This window comes from Mastomys coucha, unplaced genomic scaffold (genome assembly GCF_008632895.1).
Source record: "Mastomys coucha isolate ucsf_1 unplaced genomic scaffold, UCSF_Mcou_1 pScaffold20, whole genome shotgun sequence".
NCBI classification, from domain to species: domain Eukaryota; kingdom Metazoa; phylum Chordata; class Mammalia; order Rodentia; family Muridae; genus Mastomys; species Mastomys coucha.
The window spans coordinates 86,145,903-86,166,597 of record NW_022196903.1 but is presented as its reverse complement, the minus strand read 5'-3'; the positions used below and the strand labels follow the sequence as shown (position 1 = coordinate 86,166,597).

At 43.7% G+C, this 20,695-nt stretch overlaps 1 protein-coding gene across 7 annotated transcripts in view; it reads left to right on the top strand.

Annotated features, from left to right (window-relative positions):
• Prickle2 (prickle planar cell polarity protein 2) overlaps nucleotides 1-20,695 on the top strand; it is a 345,493-nt gene that overhangs the window by 269,935 nt on the left and 54,863 nt on the right. For 6 of the 7 annotated variants that reach the window (XM_031382618.1, XM_031382619.1, XM_031382620.1 and 3 more), the window contains one exon: nucleotides 18,503-18,616. In XM_031382618.1, coding sequence (XP_031238478.1) covers nucleotides 18,503-18,616 — 114 coding nt within the window. Of the gene's footprint in view, nucleotides 1-18,113; nucleotides 18,172-18,502; nucleotides 18,617-20,695 lie in introns of those variants that run through there. The other variant, XM_031382625.1, reaches the window with a different exon arrangement.

Genomic DNA, 20,695 nt, shown 5'->3' with positions numbered 1-20,695 from the left:
TAGTAGTAGCTTGGAACATTGACTTCCCTACCACCTCAGGGTCCCTGGAAAACTCATTTCCAGCACGTTTAAAGAATCCTACAAAAAAGAGATGACATCTCCATCCTTAATGGTATCTCTCCAGGGGGTTATGATTTCCTTCAGAATCGATGGCCCAGTTGGAACACATAGAGTCTCTGCTGCATGTTCCATCTTTCTGCACCACACACTTGAACAGAGAGGCATGAGAGGAAGGAGCTCAATGTCTACCAGCTAATATCCACAGCCATTTGCCCCATCCCACCTCTCTCTCTGTCTCTCTCTCTGTCTCTGACTCTGTCTGTCTCTCTCACTTGCTCATGAGAGAGAGAGAGAGAGAGAGAGAGAGAGAGTGTTTTAAGAAGAAGTCAAGCAATGTAGATAAATTTGAGGCTGGGCTTTGAAATTTCCATCTCCTGTTGGATGCCATTACTGAGTGTAACCAGTCAATAGTTCATCTTGATGATGGATGGGCTGTAAGTAACTGCTCTGCTGAGACAGAGCCGTTGGGTAGTCCTTCCAAAACAAATTGGCTGTAAAACATGGCTTTGGATGGGCTGCACTGGAAACCTCGCCCAGTTCTGCCGTTCTCATGCTCTAGAATATTACGATCAGGGGAAGTTAGCTTTTCCTCTCTAATCTATAAAATAAGACAAGGAATCTTGCCTAATGGAATAACCAACTGATATCTGGCATTTCAGGGACCTCTAGAATTATTATTGCTGGGAGATGGTCAGCAGTTGATGTGAAAATGTTTTTCTAGGCAAAGCCTAACTGAGGAAACAAAACAAAAATTAAAGTCTCAAATTCTCGTCCAGAGGTGGCAGAGCAGGAACAGTAGAATCCAAGGGCATAAGCAGAGTGATACAGAACAGAGGTCACATACCCCAAGCCTTACGTCCGACAGTCAGGACAGTCTCCGAGGAAGAACAAAACATGCCCGTTGTCAGCTTGTCAGAGGTAAGGAGCAGATGGCTCACAGTGCCGCTCTTCTTGTGACGTCAAGGGAAAGTCTTCAGTTTCCAGTGGCCACTTGCACTGCAAGGATATGAAATAGGTTTTTCCTATTCGTTGTAAAACAAGAATAAACAAGGCGTTGTTTGCAGTTCAGAGCAGAACAGTGGTAAGAGATCATGAAAAATAATTACCACTGTCGTGGCGTGTTCCATAACCTTTGTTGACGTTTACCTTTTTGATCTATCAAGGCCACAAAGAGTCATCTTATGGTGGTTATAGATTTGTTTTTCTTTGTATTTCAGCTTTTTTCCCCCTCTGAAGCTATTTTTGAGATGCTTGAAAGTTCATGATTACATTAGATATTAAACAGATTGTAACTTTTTAAAATTTTTTTTTTGCAGGCTTTTTAGATTTTATTACAAAAGGAACATGATTTGAGCCCAATTTCCCACCAAAAGTCACCAACTCCAAATCTAATTTGGTGAGGGCTTCTCTGGTTGGGGAGCAGGCTAGTAGATACAGATTGTAACTTTTATTTTGGAACAACTTTATTTTTTCTTCTTTTTTGACAGTAGTAAAGACGGAGCATAGGTCTTCAGGCATGTGAAGCACACTCTCTTCCACTGAGCAAAGGCCTCTCTTTTTTCATTTTTTTGGGTGGGGCACCTAACTCATTTTAACATACAAATAATGTTCACAATTAAAAAAATATGTATAGACACATACACTTTTGTATATTTTCACAGAGCCTGGCAACTTCAGGATTTTGACACTGGCAGCTGGTGGAATATATATGTATATGTATATATTTTTTTCCTTGCTGCCTCCTTACATGACAGAAGGTCAAGACAAGGGATGAACACAGTGGTCCCAATAGCAGAAGAACAGAAGAGAGTGGTCTCACTCTTCTGGGCCCTCGAACCTCAGGATTAATGTATTCATCAGGCCTGAACATCTCCCACCAGCACTACCACCTATCATTGTTGCCTTGGGTATCATTTCTGGTGCCTCATTTGGGGACCACACTCATCCTGAGGTGTCATTTTTGAAGTACCCCAAATCTCCTTCAGCCCCAGCATCTTTTACTTGGGGTACTTACTGATGACTTGCTTCCTTACTTATTTTACCAATTATCCTGTTACTCAGAACATTTATTTTCAGAGACACATGTTTGACTGTGATTGCATAGCAGTCCCCTGGAAGATGGCTTCCTCCCATCTTAATTACCCTGAATGTCACCATACTTCTGAACAGCCCCACTGGGTTGAGTTTACATTTGCTCAAGTCTGTGCCTAATGCCATTTTGAAAAGTTCTTCTCTCCTCTCTAGCGCTCTCTCTATCTTTGAGTCACAATTTCAGTATACAGCCCAGACTGGACTCAGTCTTGTAATTCTCCTGCATCTGCTTCTTCAGTGTTAAAATGACAGGTGTGCACCACCAACCCGTGTTAGTTTCTCTTAACGTGTGTGTGTGTGTGTGTGTGTGTGTGTGTGTGCGCGCGCGCGCGCACGCACGCACGTGTGTGTGAGAGAGGGAGAGACAGACAGACAGACAGACAGGCACAGACACAGACATAGACAGATAGATGGACAGACCAACGGACACAGAGAAAGAGAGAGTATGAGTGTACATGTGCCCTATATATGTGTGGGTGCCTGCAGAGGCCAGAAGAGGGTGATAGATCCCCTGGAGCTAGAACTGTAGATGGTCTTGAGCCTCCCATTGTAGGTACTGGCAACTAAAGTCAGGGCCTCTGAAAGTATTTCCTACCAAGGACCAAGGGTTTAGGAGAACTCTCAGTAAAGTAAGCTGCACTGGCAAAGTGCTGCGGGCAAGAAAAGGAGAGGGGAGGGGCCACGGTAAGTCGACACTAGAGGGAGCTGCTGCAGCTTGTCCCACCATGGGCCTAGTATGTCACAGGAGGAGCAAGGCTTGAGATAAGTGGGGCCTGCTGGGAAGAGGACCTCTCCCTAAGAGCTGCCTCTCTATTGAGAGACCCTTGTTCATCCAGAGTGCCCTTCTGTATGACTGTCGACTTCACATCAGGTTGCCTCTCCTGCACTTCTTGAGCAAGAGGAAGGCGCTCCTGAGCTGTAATGGGGATTCTGTGAGCAGTACAGTGTAGAGTGGATGGCCTAGATGAGATTAGAATATTCAAAAGAGATAACCGGCCCATCATCCCCAGTGGTTTGTTTCCATGGAGACACAGCAGGAACAACTGAGTCCTCAGATCTTTTCTATTGCTATGGGCTCTCATGCCTGTGATCTTTCCTTGTCTTAGTGAAAACAGGAAGTTGCTTAAAGAACTTAAATGTCAGGGTGGATGGATCATCTGACTCATGTTTTCCCCTACTGATTTTTCACCATAATTCCAGAGAAGTGTTACCAAAGGAGAACATTTCAGTCCCAACGTGTAATGAAAATCACTCTCAAATTGTCAGATTTGTTGAGACACAGTGGAGAAGAGTGGTTGTCAGGGGCTGGGGGAGAGAGAAGTAGAGAGTTAATTATTCAATGGGGGACAGCAAGAGATGAGCAATTCTGGAGATGGGTGGTGGGGGGGATGGTTGTACATCAGTATTGGGGTGCTTCAAACCACTGACTATGCATTTTAACAAAAAAAGTGGTAACTATGGGCATTTTATCACAAAATAAATGAATGCAAAATTGAAGTGAAATAACACAAGGGATAAAATCACTGTGAAGAATTGCATCGGTCACCTCAAGAGACCCCATGATCTGAACCAAGGCACACCAGCTTCTCAACTTCTCACCCTGTGACTCCAGGGGAAAACATTTGCCAAGTCCAAGTCAATTTACATGGTGTCCATAGCAAGATGTATCTGCATACTTCCAAAGTATATGCATAGCCAAGCCACACACTTGATATCCACCTTTGGAATTCAAACTGATCTGCAAGGTTTTCACAGTTAGAGCTCTAGCCACCCATTTCCTATTCATGGTTTTAGCAAGACTAGCAAGCTCAAAGAATGAAAGGTGACCACATTGCTTATAATCCATCATACATAGGGCAGAGTATAATCCTGACGTGTTCTTGGAAGTGATAAGAATGAGCTTTGAAATCAGATATAAATTTAAATCCTGGATCCACCTTTACTCTAGGGCATGTTGAATAGCTTATAATTTAGTTGATCCCCATTGTTTGTGATCCCATAGTCACAAATTTGCCTCCTCATTTCTTTGCAATCCCCAGATCAACATGCATAGTGTTTTCATGGTCATTAACAGACAAAACCAAGGTAAGATTTAGCCTTTATACTTGAGATCATACCACATGGTCTAATTCGTACTACGTTTTCGCATTTGGTAGGTTATTTTGTTTGGTTGGTTGGTTGATTTTGCTGGTGCTTTTATTGTTCAAAGTGCTGTGAAGAATTGTGATGCATCTAATTTTCCCAACGGCAAGAAGCCTGCTGTCTGTTTTTTGGAGAAAATATATATGTGAGATACTCTTTAGTCAGGTGTGCCTTTAGCTCAATGAATTTTATATAGTGGGTTAGTGGATCCATGATACATTTTAAAAAGTGTCCTTAAACAGAAATCCCCATGAACCAAGGTAATAGAGCAATCAATGATGACATGTGATCAGAAGCTTGTGGGCTCCCAGCTTTTCCTCCCTGGGTACAGTGGAGTGGTACTCATTCATTCAGCATTTGCTACAGTGCTTTAGAGCTCAGCTTCTATGAACGAAGAGAATCCACTATACTTTGCCAAAAATGCCCTTATACTTACAAGCCCACTTATCTGTCTTTGCTGTTGCAGGATGCATAGATGTTTAAAGATTGGCCTCCTATTTTTTATAGATAGGGAAAGAATGCATTTTATTATGGTCCCATTAAAGCTAGACATGCACATGTGGCATAATACAACTAGGAAAATGTAAAAGAAGCCATGCGCATCACAGACAGGTAGAAGCAAGCATTTCTGTGTAAGCGTCTGTCACGGACCTCTCTCTTCTCTGCTGCCAGCACCAGATAGGCATAGGTCAGTATAGCTCCTCCATTGCCTAGCATCTGCATCCTCACATAAAAGATGCTTTGTGGGTGGTATCTGAAACTGGGGTGTGTATAGTATTTTAATATCTAAAATGTATGAAGTGCCTCTTCAGCCCCAAAACAAAAAGAATGTTGAAGGAAGCGAGGGGAAAAGATTGAAATAGATACTTGTCCAGAAAAGACATGCAGACTTCACATAAACAACTAAAAAGATGGTGTGACACAAGTCAAAACCTCAGAGTGATTCCACTTTATGCAGCCACTAAAATGCCTATCATTTTTTTTGAAAGTGGAACATAACAAGCGTTGGTACAGATGTGGAGGAATTGGAGCCTCTGTGGAAAGGAAAATGGTGCTGCCACCATGGAACAGTTCCTTAGAAAATGTAACAGAATTCGGTTGTTCCATAGAAAATTTAAAGAAACACATGTAATCTAGCAAGTCCACCACCAGGTATATAACCAAGCAGCTGGAAGCACGCATTCAAATAGCTACACAATAAAATGCACTGAAGAGCAATTAAAAGGTTAAAAAAAAAAGTCCAAGTTCCCTCAGCAGGTGACTATGTGGGTAAATGGATACTTGTGCGTGTTTGTGTATTTCTGTTCCTAGAATTCTTACCTAGACCATGACTATGGCTGGTCCTCCAGCAGCCATTTTGCAGTTTTGAGAATAAATGCCATTATCACAGTAAGTGCAGAAAAGAAAGGATGAACTCAGTGTTTTGATCCTTTCTACAAGGTACTAAGCCACCCTAAACCACTCTTCTCAGGCCATCAGTAACAGCCCAGCACAATTTCCAACTCCAAGGTTGTCACTTTCAATAATAATGATAGTTGATTTGATATTTATGCAGTCTCGTACATTCATTCTCTGATAACCTTTCGTCTTCATGTTCACTTACTGTGGTTATAGAGGAGTGCACTGAAATTCAGAAGTGTGGGTTGCATGGCCTTGGAGCTGAAGGCTTAGCCTCCGCCATAATCAAGACTCAATATTTAACATCAATGCAATTCCCTTCTCTCACACTCTGGGTAAGCATCAACTTTGATTATCCTTGAGTAGCTATCTGCAAAGTGGAGACTATCTTCCCCTTTTAAGGGAGAGCCACTGACTACCCTAACACAGACTGATAATCATATGAGGCTTAGAAACAGAAGTTACATTAAGGCTCGGGGACTTGTTCTTATTCATGAAGGTGTATAATGTTCAACTTCCTCCTTTAGGAAACCAAACAGCTGGCGGAACACAATAATTTTAAATGTTCTTCTGCTCTATATTTCATCAGGGGATTTAGGAAGGAAGCAGGCGAGGAGAAAGGAAAAGGCCACAGAGAGAAAGGGAGACTTCTGGGAAGGTGGAGCAGAGGTCCCATGAAGCAGACTCAGAAACTAAAGATGAGGATGTAGTCCAAAGGTCACATGGGGCTCAGTGCATGAACTTGTCTGCCTGTGTAATCTGCGGGGACCACAGGATTCAGTTAGATAACAGGCCACTTGTTATCATAGCCTCTGAAGGACCCTTTAGCAGTTCAGACCCTTTGTTTTTCAGCTTACCCACTGTTTTGTTGTGTTTTTAAATTTTATTTTCAAACATTTGCCAAAGAAACTGGCCATTAGAAGTTTCTTTTTAATTTTTATTTAAAGCTTTTCATACACTATATTCTGGTCATATTCTTTCCTCTCCCGCAGTTTCTCTCAGATAGTCTCCACCTCCCTTTACACCCTACTTCATGTTCACTCATAGACTCCCCCTCCCCCACCCCGGCTCCCTATCACATAAGAAGGAAACAAAAACAAAAACAAACAAGAATTGAAACAAACTAAAACAGACAAAAATTGATTAAACAGCAACAACAACAAAAATAGCAAAACAGTGCACAGAGAGGCTTCTGATGATGACATCTTTGAACCATGAGATAAAGTAACTCCCCTAGCTATATACAGACGGTGGTAAATTAAACATCATTTGCATACAAACAAACAAACTTGAGCCCAGAAACTTAGCCCGTTGTAGGAAGCCACCATATGGATTCTCCTATGTACATAGATGTGAATTTTGTCAGTATTGAAACTTTTGTCAAAGGGGGGACATGTACACAGCTGTGTAAACATTGACTAGACCGTATTTTATTTATTTTGGGATGAAGACTGTCATGATAGATGTGGCTTATCTAGAAAGTAGTTAAACTGTTCTTTCAGTTCTTTGGCCGCTTCATTTCTCTTCTTTTCCGTCCTGGGACTTGAACTAAGGTCTCATGCATAACAGCTAGGCCACCAACTATTGACCACAACCCCAGCCTCACCCTTCTATTTTGTATTTTCATGATAGGGTTTTACTGAGTTATCCAAGTTGGTCTTAAACTCACTCAGGCAAACCTCAAACTTGACATCTTCTGGCCTACGCCTCTGAAGTAGTTAGGTTATGGGTCTGTTTCACCGGTTTCACCATGGGCCCTTCTATTAGGACAATAAATAACTGATAGATAATGTCCTTAGTGAACTGGAAAGTATTTTCTAACTAAACATTTAGTCTAATATTATACACTTTAAAATAGCAAGCGTTCAGATGAGAAGAAGCATGTAAGAGCTTAACCGAAGGAGGACAACACGAGTGACTGGCGTCATGTGCCTGCCAAGGAGTAACCCAATTATTTTTCTTAATTTCTTCAAATGCTGGGGCTCAGCAGTTAAGAATGCTCATTGCTCCTGTAGAAGACCAGAGTTCAGTTCCCAGCACCCATGTCAGGCAGCTTATAACTGCCTATATAGCTTTGGCTCCAGGGACTCTGACTCCTCCTTCTGGCTTCCGCATGTATACACACACAGTGTGCATAAGCTTATTCATATGCACCTAAATAAAAAATAATAAATCTTTACAATTTTTTTCTTCAAATGTTAACTTAGGGGCTGTAGAGATGGCTCAGAGTCCTAATTCCTGAACCCATATGTTGGCTCATAATCTATAACTCTAGTTTCAGGGAATCAGGTACCCTCTTTCTGGCCTCTGTGGGCATTGGTACATACTTAGCGCACAGGCATTCATGCAGGCAAAACAATCATGTGCATAAAATGAAAAAAAAAATAAGCTAATGTAAACAAAAATTCTAGCTTCAAATATGAACGTTTTTGTCTCATTCTCCTGAAGTGTCAGTAGTTACCCTAAACATCCTTAATCTAGGATCCACACACCTTTGTCATTAATCTCTGGAGAAAAACACAAGTGCTTGGATGAATAGAAGGGAATCTTGCTGCTCTTCTCCCGGTGCTGGTGAAACCCCCTCGTTGTTTCCTCTCACCATTGATCAGACAGCTAGGCACATGAGGTTTGAACACAGTATGCATTTACTCAACAACGTAAAGCAGCCAGCTCGTCTTCCAGGGGTGTGGAGGAAACAGAGTTTTAGAGGCTCCATCTCAGATGCTAGAGAAGAAATGATGGGCGAGGGGTCAGCCTCACAGTCAGCAGAAAAGTCTTGAAAGCCCCACAGCCATGAGCTTATCGGTTCTGTCATTATTGGCATTTTTTGTTATCACTGCTGTGATGTGGTATGTATAGGTGTGTGCACCTGCTTATGCAAGTGTGTGCGCCTGGATGAGTGTACATTTTGTATATGTGTGCAGGCCAGAGATCAAACTCAAATGTCTTCCTCTGTTCATCTGTGTTTTCTTTTTTAAGACAAGATCTCTCACTGAACTAGAGCTTACCAGTTGGCTAGTCTGGGTGGCCAATGAGTCGTGTGAATCCTCCTGTCTCTGCCACCCAGTGCAGAGGGTAGAGGCACACACAGCCATGCCCAGGTTTTTACATGGTCACTAGAGATCCAAACTCAAGTTCTTATACTTGTGCAGCAAGTAATTCACCTGTGGAGTCCTCTCCTCAGCCCATTGTTGATTTTTTTTCCTTAGATTTTTTTTAAAACTTGTATATGTACATGTTTTGTGTACATGCATGTCTGTGCACCACTTGCATGCCACACTTACAGAGGCCAGAAAGAGGACACTGGATTTCCTGGAACTGTATTTATAAGTGGTTCTAAGACATCAGATGGCTCTGGGAACTGAAGCCGGATCAGCAGGTGCTCTTAACCACTGAGGCATCTCTCTAACCCCCAGTGTTGATGTTTTGACAGAAGTGTCCTTGTCCTTGGTGTGATCTCAGCATTGTAGGAAATTTAGCAGCATCCTTGATCTCCACACACTGGATGCTACCACCAGCTGCTCCCCCAACCTTGATAGCCAAAAAAAAAAAAAAATCTATAGATATCTAGACATGTTGGGGGGAGAGTCACTGACACCCAGTTTAGAAGCAGTAGACTAAATAGTATAAGAAAACCTGATTCTGACCAATAGGATAGTGAATGGAAGTTACTCTTAGCATGACCCCAGAGCACAAAGTAGAAGTAAGGCTGTGTCCCATGGAGAGGGAAGGCCCAAGGTGGAAGTAAAGATGGCATCTTGAACAGACTTGGACCTGAAGAGCCTAGTAGCGGTGTTGGAGAAAGGACTATAGTGTTACAGTGGGGACTGTGCCCTTGTATTTGCAGGGAGAGGGTTTCCAAAAGGCTCAGGAACATGAGGACCTACCCCAGTTATGTGCAGGCAAGATGGTTTTCCCATTGCCTAGGAATTACAGATAGAAGCTCAAAGGTCAGAGCAGAGTGAGTTCAGAAGAAGCAGTTGTAGCCAGAGCAGAGGAGCCAAGCTGGTCTGGGAGGGGTGGCTAGTCATGAGGGAAGCATGTTCTCGGTCTTCAGGACCTCTATCTGTCAGGATTTGTTGTTGAACTTTAACACTGGCATGAGCAATAAATGAGATTCATCTGTGAAAACATCTCAAATGAGCTCGCTCTTCTAAATTTGACTCCAGTCCTGCAGGAGTCTGAGCATGATGGAGATGTTTGGGGATTCCACCGCTGTTTCCCCAGTTGTGTTCTGAGAAAACCAATTAAAGTTCTAATGTGCATCTCCAGGGGAGAAGAGACATGCAGGGGAGGTGAGTTTCTCCTAGACACCACTTCATGTCACTTTCTCCTACTTTCTTGGTTGATGAAGTTCTGGCAAATAGGAGCAAAATAAGCTGTTGGACCTTCAGAAGCCCTGTGCCCCCACAGCTACAATGGTCATCTAGGTCCTCTTCTGAGGACCAGTGTGCACGTTTCATAAATCTTACCATATCCCCCAAAGTCTGGCCACCTCCTCCCAGTGTCTGCACAGCCTGCCTCTGGAGAGGCTCCCGTGGGCTGCAGATCTCACTGCCCCAGGTTGGGGATGAGCCAAGGCTTGATGCTTCTTGGGGAATGGGAAACAAGAGGCCTGTGCTCCTGGTGAGTCCTGAGTTAGGATGAGCTTTCCTTAAGCGTTCACGGCGCTGGCTCACATCGGCGATTTCAGAGATTACAGCTTAATAGTTTCTGCCTGTGCCTTGCAGTCATTTTTACTTTCTTCTTAAACCTGTCTATCTCCCAGTATGTGAGTTATTTGGTCAGACTTGCAGGCTCCTTTTCTAACACAGAGGCATGACAATGGCTACGATGGTTGATAAAGGTGTCAGATGATCCTGAAGCATGCTAGTGATGGGAAAATACCTCTATCTCAGGAAAGGATTGTAGTCACTCCTATTAATAGATACCATAAATAAGGAAGCTATTTTTTTCACTGGTTCATGGTCAGTACTGTATTATCATCATCATCATCATTATTATTACTATTATTAGGGTTTTTTTAGATGGGGTTCTGGAGCTTGCTACATAGACCAGGCTAGCCTCAAGCTCAGAGATCCACCTGCCCCTGCCTCTGCCTCTGGCTCCTAGCTTTCTATACTATTTTTAGGCCACAAATTCCATTCTTAATTTTACTTTATTGTACATTGTGGCTGCTGGAACTCCAGCCATTCTGTGTATTTATCTTTTACGTAGAAAACAAAACAAAAGGGGCAAATGGCATCCTGGACAGAACCATAGAAGTCATACCCATGCCATCTGTTGGCTAGACTACAGGCTGTGCAGAAATGGTGTTCCTGGTTTACTGATATGCTCAGTAAAATTGTTGAGAAAAAGGGAAATAAGCTAGTGTGGCAGCTGTGACTGCTACAGCATCCTGACATCATCAAGCCATGGTAGTGTGGGGACTGTTTCGTGCAGAGAACATTCGTACTCACCACAGTTCATTTTGAATTTACTGAGAAGTCCCATGTTGCTATATTATGGAGAACACCAAAAGAAAATGTATTCTTCATTTCTGTAGTCAACAGTACAGACACAATGAGAATGCGCTACACGAAGGACCGTCGGTTCTTTTTCCCATCCATCTTTGCAATGGGCGAATCCCTAAAGACCAGAATAAGGGGATGAGGAAGCAAGTGTTCACAAGCAGTGTTCTGTGCATGCATGCTGCATAAGTGCGTGTGTATATGTATATGTGTGTGTGTGCGTGTGCATGTGTGTGTGTGTGTGTGTGTGTACAGGCATATATGCACATGTATGTGCAGGTTTATGTGCAGATGTACATGCACATGTGTGTGTATGTATGTATGCGTGCAGGTTTATATGCAGGTATATATGCACACATGTGAGTGTGCGTGCATGCCTACATGCAGGTTTATGTGCAGGCATGCATGCACATGTGTGCACGTTCTTATAGATGGCTAGAGGTTAACCCTGAGTGTCATTTTCAGATTCCATCTAATTCCTTTTTAGAAACAAGTTCTCCTCATTTTACCTGGAATTTGCTGGCTCAGCAGACTGGCTGGCCAGTGAGCCCCAGGGACCATCCTATCTCAGACTCCCCCATCCTAGGATTAGCAAACAGTACCCAGATTTTTAAGTGAGTTCTGAGGCTCAAATGCAGGTCCTTGTACTTGGACCACAAGCCCTTGACCAACCAAGCTATCTTGATAGTCCCCGAATTTTATTTTTAATGGCATGCTCTGGTGAGTATGAAACTCTCACATCTTGGTGCTTGGAGGGCTCATGGAATATTACACATACAAACACTTCAGACCCAAGAGCCACTCAGTAAATAAAGAGGTCATAGATCCCTTTCTTCAAGTAGGCATTGAAGAGCTATGGATTCTGGGGCCAGGCAAGTGCTTTTGCCCTTGCTTTTGTTGAGTTCCTGCTATAAGCAGATCTAAATATAAAAGTGTTCCCACCTCAAAACCTTAGCACTTTGAGTTCCCACCAGAGCTGTGGACTCCCCCTCCCCAATCATATGCCCAGGTGGAGGAGGGAGACTCCTGAATAGCTGGATGGAGTTCAACAAATCCTTCCTTCTTTAGAAACTTCTGGATGTCTTGGAGAAAATAGGAAGCCCGTTGTGGCTGTTGAGAAGAAGCAGTGGGATAGCTGTAAAACTCTGAGATTATGGACAATGGGCCAATAGGATGACCCAATGGTTATAAATGCACATCACAGGGCCCCACACCTGCCAAGTTAGAAATCAGTGTCTTCACAAGCCACGCTACAGAATGGGACCTGCTGCACTAAACCAGGTGTTTTACAGCTGCAGTGGCAGCAACTGCTTCTATTGCAGCTGCTTTTTTTTTAAAGCACTCTTTTTACAGTGTATGATTTTCCCCCAAATGCAGTCATCAGCTCTAGCTCCCATCTCCATTTGTCAAATGTGCAAGTCCATCAAACAAGCCCAGTCTTCACAACTGGGTGAGGCCTTGCTTTGTAGAATGAGTTTGCACACTGGGTAAAGCTCTTACCATCCATCCAACACAGACCGAAGCTGCTGCCAAGCTGCCTAGACTGCAAGTAATGTCTTAGATAGACGTCTCCAGCAGCTTAATTTCTAAGCCAATTTACTACGTTCCCATCGCTTTTGTGCAGGCATAGTGAACCCAGTATGTCTTCACCCAGGCAGAATCACGGGACACCCTTACCTGGGAACACTAAAGCAGAACAAAGCCTCTAGCACGTTTAGCATAGTTGCTTTTGAAGAACAATGCAATTAGCAGTACTATCAACATGCCAATTGATTAATAGCCTGGTAATGATCATTACTGATGAAACAATTAGGTTTGTGTATTACTTATAAAATGAATATGTGAACATGTTTGGGCTAAAATAAGCCTTGTGTGGGTTTTCTTGTGGTCGTGCCAATTTGAATTTTTCGTAGTTTTGAAAAGTAGACTCCATAGTTTCTCATTTCCATTGGTTTGATTGGTGCTTGTTTGGGGCTGTCCTGTGACTTTATGGCAGGGGGTGCCAGGAGAGAATGTGTACAGCCTCCATTGACTGGGGACTCACAAGAACTGTCCCTTCCCCTAGCTAATGACCCATTACCCATATCCCCATTAGCACTTCTAGCACCCTACCCTCCAGAAACAGAGAAACCAATATGACAGGCCCTCAGCAGGCTTTGGAAAGGATTAGAAGTCAATGAATGCCTAAGTCATCTTCCTCCTCAGAGCCCACCAGGTCACCTGCCTTGGGATAGGCAGTAACTTGGTAGATTGTTAATTGATGTGAACTGATTTATTTTGCGAAGGGTCAACTTGCTAGGTAAAGTATTCAGGCCTCCATCAAAGTGCTGGTGACCTTGGAAGAAAGTATTTTAGTAAATTCTGTATGTGAAGACTTATCGAGATACTGGGAGAAAGGATGGATTCCAGTGGTGATCATGAGATGTGAATTGTAACAGGTAATGTTGATTGCCCAGAAAAGAAAGAGCTATGTTACCAGAAAGCCATCACTGCCTCTGCAGACTCAGTAAATATCTCTCCAGAGTTCTCTGTCATGCCCACCCTACCTTGGAATTCTTTTGTCCTCTAGTCTGAGATATGGGATGTGTGGAGCTCCTTGCATCCCATACCCCAAAATTTATAGTTAAGAAAAGCTGGTCAGTTTGGGACAGACTGTTGAGCTGAAGCAGTGCTCAGGGAGGTTCAGCTCTGTGGAGGTTTTACAAAGAGAAGAGAGCAGAGGTCAGAGGATTCTGGGATGAGAGAGATTGAGAAGCTGAGGAGAAAACACATGCATTTGTAATTTGACCTTCTCTCCTTAGACATTCAATTCATTTTAAAAGGACTATATTCCTTGTAGCCTATTTTTCTTGCTTCGGCTTAGACAGGTGGTTCCCAAATTCTGTCCCAATCTCTACACTACAAGTATTGCTACAAGTCCTAATGTGAAAGAAAGGGTATTAGACAGGGTTCTCAAAATGAGCAGAACTGATAGAATGAATGGTGCACAGTGTGTGTGTGTGTGTGTGTGTGTGTGTGTGTGTGTGTGTGTGTGTGTGTGTGATTTATTAGAATTATAGACTGTGGTCCCAGTAGAGTCCAACAATTGCTGTTTCCTGATAGATAGGCCAAGAATCCAGTAGTTGTGCAGTCCATGAGATGGGATGTCTCAGCAGTCACCATCTGGGGCTGGAGTTCCAGGGACGCCTTAGAGAGCTTCTGGCTTCCAGTCCACATTGGAATCCCAAAGAACTAGATTCTAATACCAGCCCGGCAAAGGAATGCCTCAGTGACGGGATAGATGAACTTGTGAGTGAGAGCAAGCAGTCAAAAAGCTTCCTTCTTCCATGTCCTTTTATGGGACATATTATCAGAAGCTGTGACTCAGATTTAGGATAGGTCTTCCTACCTCAAATGAGCAGTCAGGAAAATCTCTCATGGCCATGCCCAGCTGCTTGAGTCTTAGTTGATTTCAGATGTAGTCAAACTGGCAGCCAAGATCAGTCATTATGTCTGTGAAACATCCAGAGTATTTCATCTTGATTAGGTCAGTCTGGGTAGTTCATCAGTATGCGTTTATGTCGTATGTATCCACTCTCCCTTAGTCCTCATGATCTTATGATGAACCTGAACACTTATGTAACTTGCTTGGGAACCTTATAGAAGGGAGATGACAGAGCCACAGCTAGAGGTCCATATCTATCCACCATGCTGTGGAGGGTACAGAGAGGATTCTGCCCTGGAAAAAATATGAGCAGCATCACAGCAGGCCTGGTTCAATGTACCACTAAAGAGGGGCCCTTGGGAATGGCTGCTGTAAAGATAATGAGCAGTGATTGACAGGAAGGTCAAGGGAGCTCCAACTGTCTATATTACCGACCATGGCAGGGAATTTATCTCATGTTAGCTGATGCTTTACGATTGTCAAAATTTTAAGAATGAGCAAAGGTGCCCTTTTTTCTTTATTTTTACCTCTCTCTCTCTCTCCCTGTCTTTCTCTCTGTGTCTCTCCCTGTCTCTCTCCCTGTGTCTGTCTCTCTCTGTCTGTCTGTCTCCCTGTCTCTGTCTCTTTCTGTCTATCTGTCTCTCTCTGTCTCTGTCTCTCTGTCTCTCTGTCTGTCTCTTTGTCTCTGTCTCTCCCTGCCTTTCTCTCTCTCTGTCTCTGTCTGTCTCTGTCTGTCTCTGTCTGTCTCTCTGTCTCTCTCTGTGTGTCTGTCTGTCTCTCTGTCTCTCTCCCTGTTTCTGTCTCTCTCTCTCTATTTGTCTCTCTCCCTGCCTCTGTCTCTCTCTATCTCTGTCTCTCTCTGTCTCTCTGTCTCTCTGTCTCTGTCTCTCTCTCTCTCTCTTTCTTTCTCTCTCTCTCTCTCTCTCTCCCTCCCTCCCTCCCTCCCCCTTTGTTCTTCTATTACTGTTGAGACAGGATTTCACTACAGCTGAAGCCAACCTCAACCTTCCAATCTTCCTTCCTCAGCCTCGCAAGTTGGAGGGTTACAGGTGTGTGGCACTATCTGTATCTTAGAAGGTCTTCAAGCAGTGTCTGACTTAGGGCCAAAGCTCAAGTGCCAAACTGCAGACACAGGGTCCCTCTTGCTTACATCTGGCCGATGTCCAGTGAGGCATATGGTACAAGGACTCTCAGAAGACATTCCCGGAATAGTGTGGTTGTCAGATGGCCAGATAGCCAGCCACTAATCTCAAGCTAATTTGTGATATGAGCTGTCACTTCTCAGGAGTGCTAGCCATCTGTGACCTGCCTACAAAACTCAGAGCCGTTTCATTCATTCAGAACATGGCTCCCTGCCAGCCACCTCTAAGGAGGGATTACAGCAACTCAGACTTCCTTTTAAAAACCAGCTAGTCAACAACATGAAGTCAGTGGTTACCTTCAGGACTAGAGTCAGAGGATTATAGGCAGATCATGGTGATTGGCTCCTCTTATTTTACAAATAAAGATGGCTTTCACATTTCTTAAAGCCTTGTCATCTCAAACCTTGTTATCTGCTTGTCCCTCTGACACTCATAAGTAGGTTTCTAGAGATCCAAGTAGTCAGGGCTTTTACAGCTCTTCGCCCCGGCTTTCCTGGGACATTGGTTCATATCCACCACTCCTAATGCCAAGGACTGAGGGGAAGCATACAGACAGCAATATGGAGTGTGAGCATGTGACAGTATTAGAGCCCAGTCTCTGACTCCAGCTCATTGGATAAGGGTGTTGTTTCATGAGAGCTGCTCTGTGGGAGATCTTGGAAGCATCTTCCATGTGTCTGAGCCTATAGGGATTTCTTTCCTCTTCTATAAAATAGCACACCTTGAATTATTAGCACCATGTCTGGCTGGCTGGCTGGCTGGCGTCTGTGTGTCTTTGTAGGGGGATATATGTATCCATTTATGTGGCTATGTACATATATGTGCATATGGAAGCTAGAGGTCACCTGTGGGTATCTTTTTTTCAGTCACACTCCAACTTGTTTTTGAAGACAGGGTCTCTCACTGAGCCTGGAACTTACTAATGGCTAGGCTAGCTCACAGTGAGATCCAGAGATCTAACTGTCTCCCTAACCCTGCTCTGGGTTATAGATGCATGCTATGCCACCAGCTTTTTACACTGACACGGGGGTGGGGGGGTCCAAACTTAGGTCCTATGCTTGTCACTGACCGAGCCACACCCCAGGCCCTTTCCTGTCAGTTTTTAGTCCTGTTTATTTTCCATGTGACCTGATTGTGATGATACCAGCTAGAGAATGAGTTCGTTTTCTTCATCAGTTAAATTAAAATACAGGAAGATATCACAATGCATAGATGTGTATAGGCAAGCAAGCATTACAGACTTCTCAGGTCAACAAGGGTGTCCTAACTAGAGTCTCCTCTCTCCTATTTCTACCACTCTAAAGGTGTCTGTGTGTCACTTCCGTAGGAAGGACTTAGTCTTTGATTCTGTCCATGAGCACAGCAATATCTAAAGACCAGAGGATCAGGGAGTTTGCTGTGAGACTAAGTCTCCTAGGATGGCAGAAGCTACACCCATAAAGCCTTACCAACACAATTGCCCTCTACCCTCTGGAAGGACTGACACATATAAACTCACAGGAGCACACATACATACACATAAACATATAACAAATATTTAAATTAAAAATAAAATTATACCATTTGTCTCCTTCCCTTTCCTTCCTCCAATATGTAATATACACATACTTACTTATAATAAATATATATATATTTATAATATATTTAAATATATTAATTCATAAAGAAGTTAAAAAAAAAAACCTTACTGCTTGCTACTGGGAGAAAAAAATTAAACTAGGCCTGTTATGTTTCTCCTTCAACATCCTAGGGGCTATAGCCTCAGTAGAGTATCTTCCATCTTCCTTCTTTTCTTAGGCAAAACTGGATGCTTGGTACTTTCTCCAGTGTTTAAGAATGAGTGAATGTAGGCGGGCAGTGGTGGCACATGCCTTTAATCTCAGTACTTGGAAAGCAGAGGCAGGTGGATTTCTGAGTTTGAGGCCAGCCTGGTCTACAGAGTGGGTTCCAGGACAGCCAGAGCTATACAGAGTAGCCCCGTCTTGAAAAAACAAAAACAAAGAAAGGAAGGAAGGAAGGAAGGAAGGAAGGAAGGAAGGAAGGAAGGAAGAAGGAAGGAAAGAAAGAGAGAGAGAGAGAGAGAGAGAGAAAGAAAGAAGGAAGGAAGGAAGAAAGATAGAGAGAGTGAACGTCAGAAGTTGCAGGGATGCGACCGTTCTAACAAGCAGTATTGAGGAGACCAAAGGTCCTTGGGCTGCTGATGTTGAGTTCCGTGTTCTGCAAGCCGGTACTGAGCTACAATTGAAAACAGCTCAGACCTGGAGGGCTTTTGACGTAGGTGGAGGCTGAGACACCCAGGAACCTGCCGAGTGCCAGAGAAAGGTCTGAGAGCAGTATTTAGGCAGGCGCTGACACATCCCTTGGCTAGAGAGGTGCCTCCCGTGGGACAGCGGCACAGAAAATGGTAAAGCAACACTGGGAGTCGGCTGGGAAAGCCTTGCCCTCTGGCTTCCCCTGTGCATTCGTGAATTCTCCTTTGGATAAGGAATTTCTTTGATTTTCTTTTCCCCCTGTCCAGAAAGGGATAGCCCCAAGCAAGGGGCAATTCACTTGGCTCCGTCTTTTAGGATGCTCTTCTGTGCGTGCAGTGGGAGAGACAGCAGTTGACTGTCTTGAGGGGTGGTAGGAGCAACAGAAGCAGCTGACATTCCACCGTGAACCTTCCTCGGGGTGGTGAGGGGTGGTGGCACGTGGGGTGAGTAATGGGCAAGCGCTCTGTGTTTTCTGTCCCCCAGGTGCACCAGTATTACAGCTGCCTCCCGGAAGAGAAAGTCCCCTATGTCAACAGTCCTGGAGAGAAATTACGAATCAAGCAGCTGTTGCACCAGCTGCCGCCCCACGACAATGAGGTAAGGTGCTCGGAGGGGGCTTTTGTTGGTTTCCAGGACCCTCTGTGAATTGTCCCTCTTCCTAATCATTGTGATCAGTAAGACTGCTGCCAAAAAACTTCCAACAATTGATAGTAAATTTAGGCTTCCTTAGAATCTAAAGAAACTGGTTGATATTTCTGGAGAATGCTCCTCACCCCACCCCCTACCCCCAAAAAACAGTCTCATCCTGGACTGGGTCAGACTCCAAGCCTCGCATGACTGACTAATACCGAAAACACTAACGTTTGAAAGCCCAGGCCAGTGCTCTCTGACTTGGCTGTGTCCTGCCAGCCACTTGTGGGAGTTGGGAAGATGACTAAGGACCATTTCATGCCCAGAAGAAATACTGTGAGTCTCTCAGAGTCTCAGGATTGTTTCCTAAGAGGTGAATTTTGCAGGTTTTCCCTGTCAAGGGCAGCCAAAGGTGCAGATCTATCTATATTGGCAGCTCTCACTAGGATTTTTATCAAGCCAAAGTCGACCTTGTTAGAGTCATCCATCCATCTTTATTTTGAAAGCATTATGGGCATTCCTTTTTTCTAATCCCAGAAACACAGCTCTATAAGCAGGCATGTATTTATTTGATTTTGGTTATTTTGATTTTTTTGAGGCTGGCTTTCGCTTTAGTCAGGATAACTCAGAACGCTCTCAGCAGCTCAGGGACCTCTCTTGAGAGCTGGCTACAGACAACCTACCCTGCCTAGCCAGCGTCACTTATTATTGAAATGACATTTATCCTAGGGAGGAAGTCGGTAAGCAAGCTTTTAAAAGATTGTGTGGGAGGAAGTTAGTCTTCTAAGCTGGAAATTAATTTGTAGGTATCTGGTTTCAAGAATCAAGAATCTTACAGATTTGCACTAGTTAGCTCTATATTTAAAATGAAAGTATAATTAATTTTAAACTGAAAGAAAAAAATTACCCCTGTAGAGAACTGGACACCAGTTTCTACTGACTCATCACATATATGGCCTTAGTCCCAGGTGACATTTTTGCATAAAAGGGAGTAATTTGTTTTTAGATTTTTAGTGTGTGTGAGTATGTGTGTATGTGTGTATGTGTGTGTGTGTAACACATATACCACAGCATGTGTGTGAAGGTCAGAGAACAACCTGTGGGAATTGGCTCTCTCCTTCCACCATATGGAAGGATCAAACTCAGGTTCAGAACATCATGTTTTGCAGCAAGCACCTCCACCCACTGAGCCATCTTGCTGGCCCCAAAGGAGACAGTCTGAGCTGCTACTGCCGAGGAACTGAGAATGTGGATCGTGGCCCAGCCCTTGCCTAATGTGTGCAAAGCCCTGGGCTTAATCCCCCACACTGCAAAAATAAATACATGAATCTGAATAAGTGAGACAACGTCTCAAAAACTCAGGCGACTCCCTAGAAAGCTACATTTCTCTCTCCTGCTGCTTATTTCATAGTTCATAAAACAAACACAAAAGTTGGCTCCTTTAAAGATGAAAGCAAGAATGGTAACCAGATGCCCAGTTAACTAATCTGGAGGTGAAAATGCAAGTTTTTACAAGCAGGAGGGGTGTGCCTGCCTGTCTTTAAAAGCAAACCCATAAAATGTCATTGGCGAAACCATGTTTTCTGGGCTGTTAGGTTTCTGGAACATTCCTCTGAAGACTTTTTTTTTTTTTTTCTAAACTATCACTTGAGCGAAGACAATGATCTGCCCCATGCTTGTAGCGGTTCATTCTGTTTATGCTTAAGTGTACTTTCGTTGAATAGACATCACTTGGATCACAACTCCAGGTTGGTAGGATGTGATCGATGAAAGCCAGTGGGCAGGATTGATTCATTTGACATGGTGACATGGCCACTTCTGAAGACAGAGATTGACTCTAAAGCAAAGACTTAATGGTTCTCTTTTCATGTAGACAACATGATTTGAACAGACATAGTTGCTCTGACTTCCAGATTAGCACAAAGTAGTCCTCCTTGAACACTTTTCTTGTCATTTTCTTTATGAAAGATTGTCTGGGGGACTGGTGAGATGGCTCAGCGGGGAAGAGCACTGACTGCTCTTCGGAAGGTCATGAGTTCAAATCCC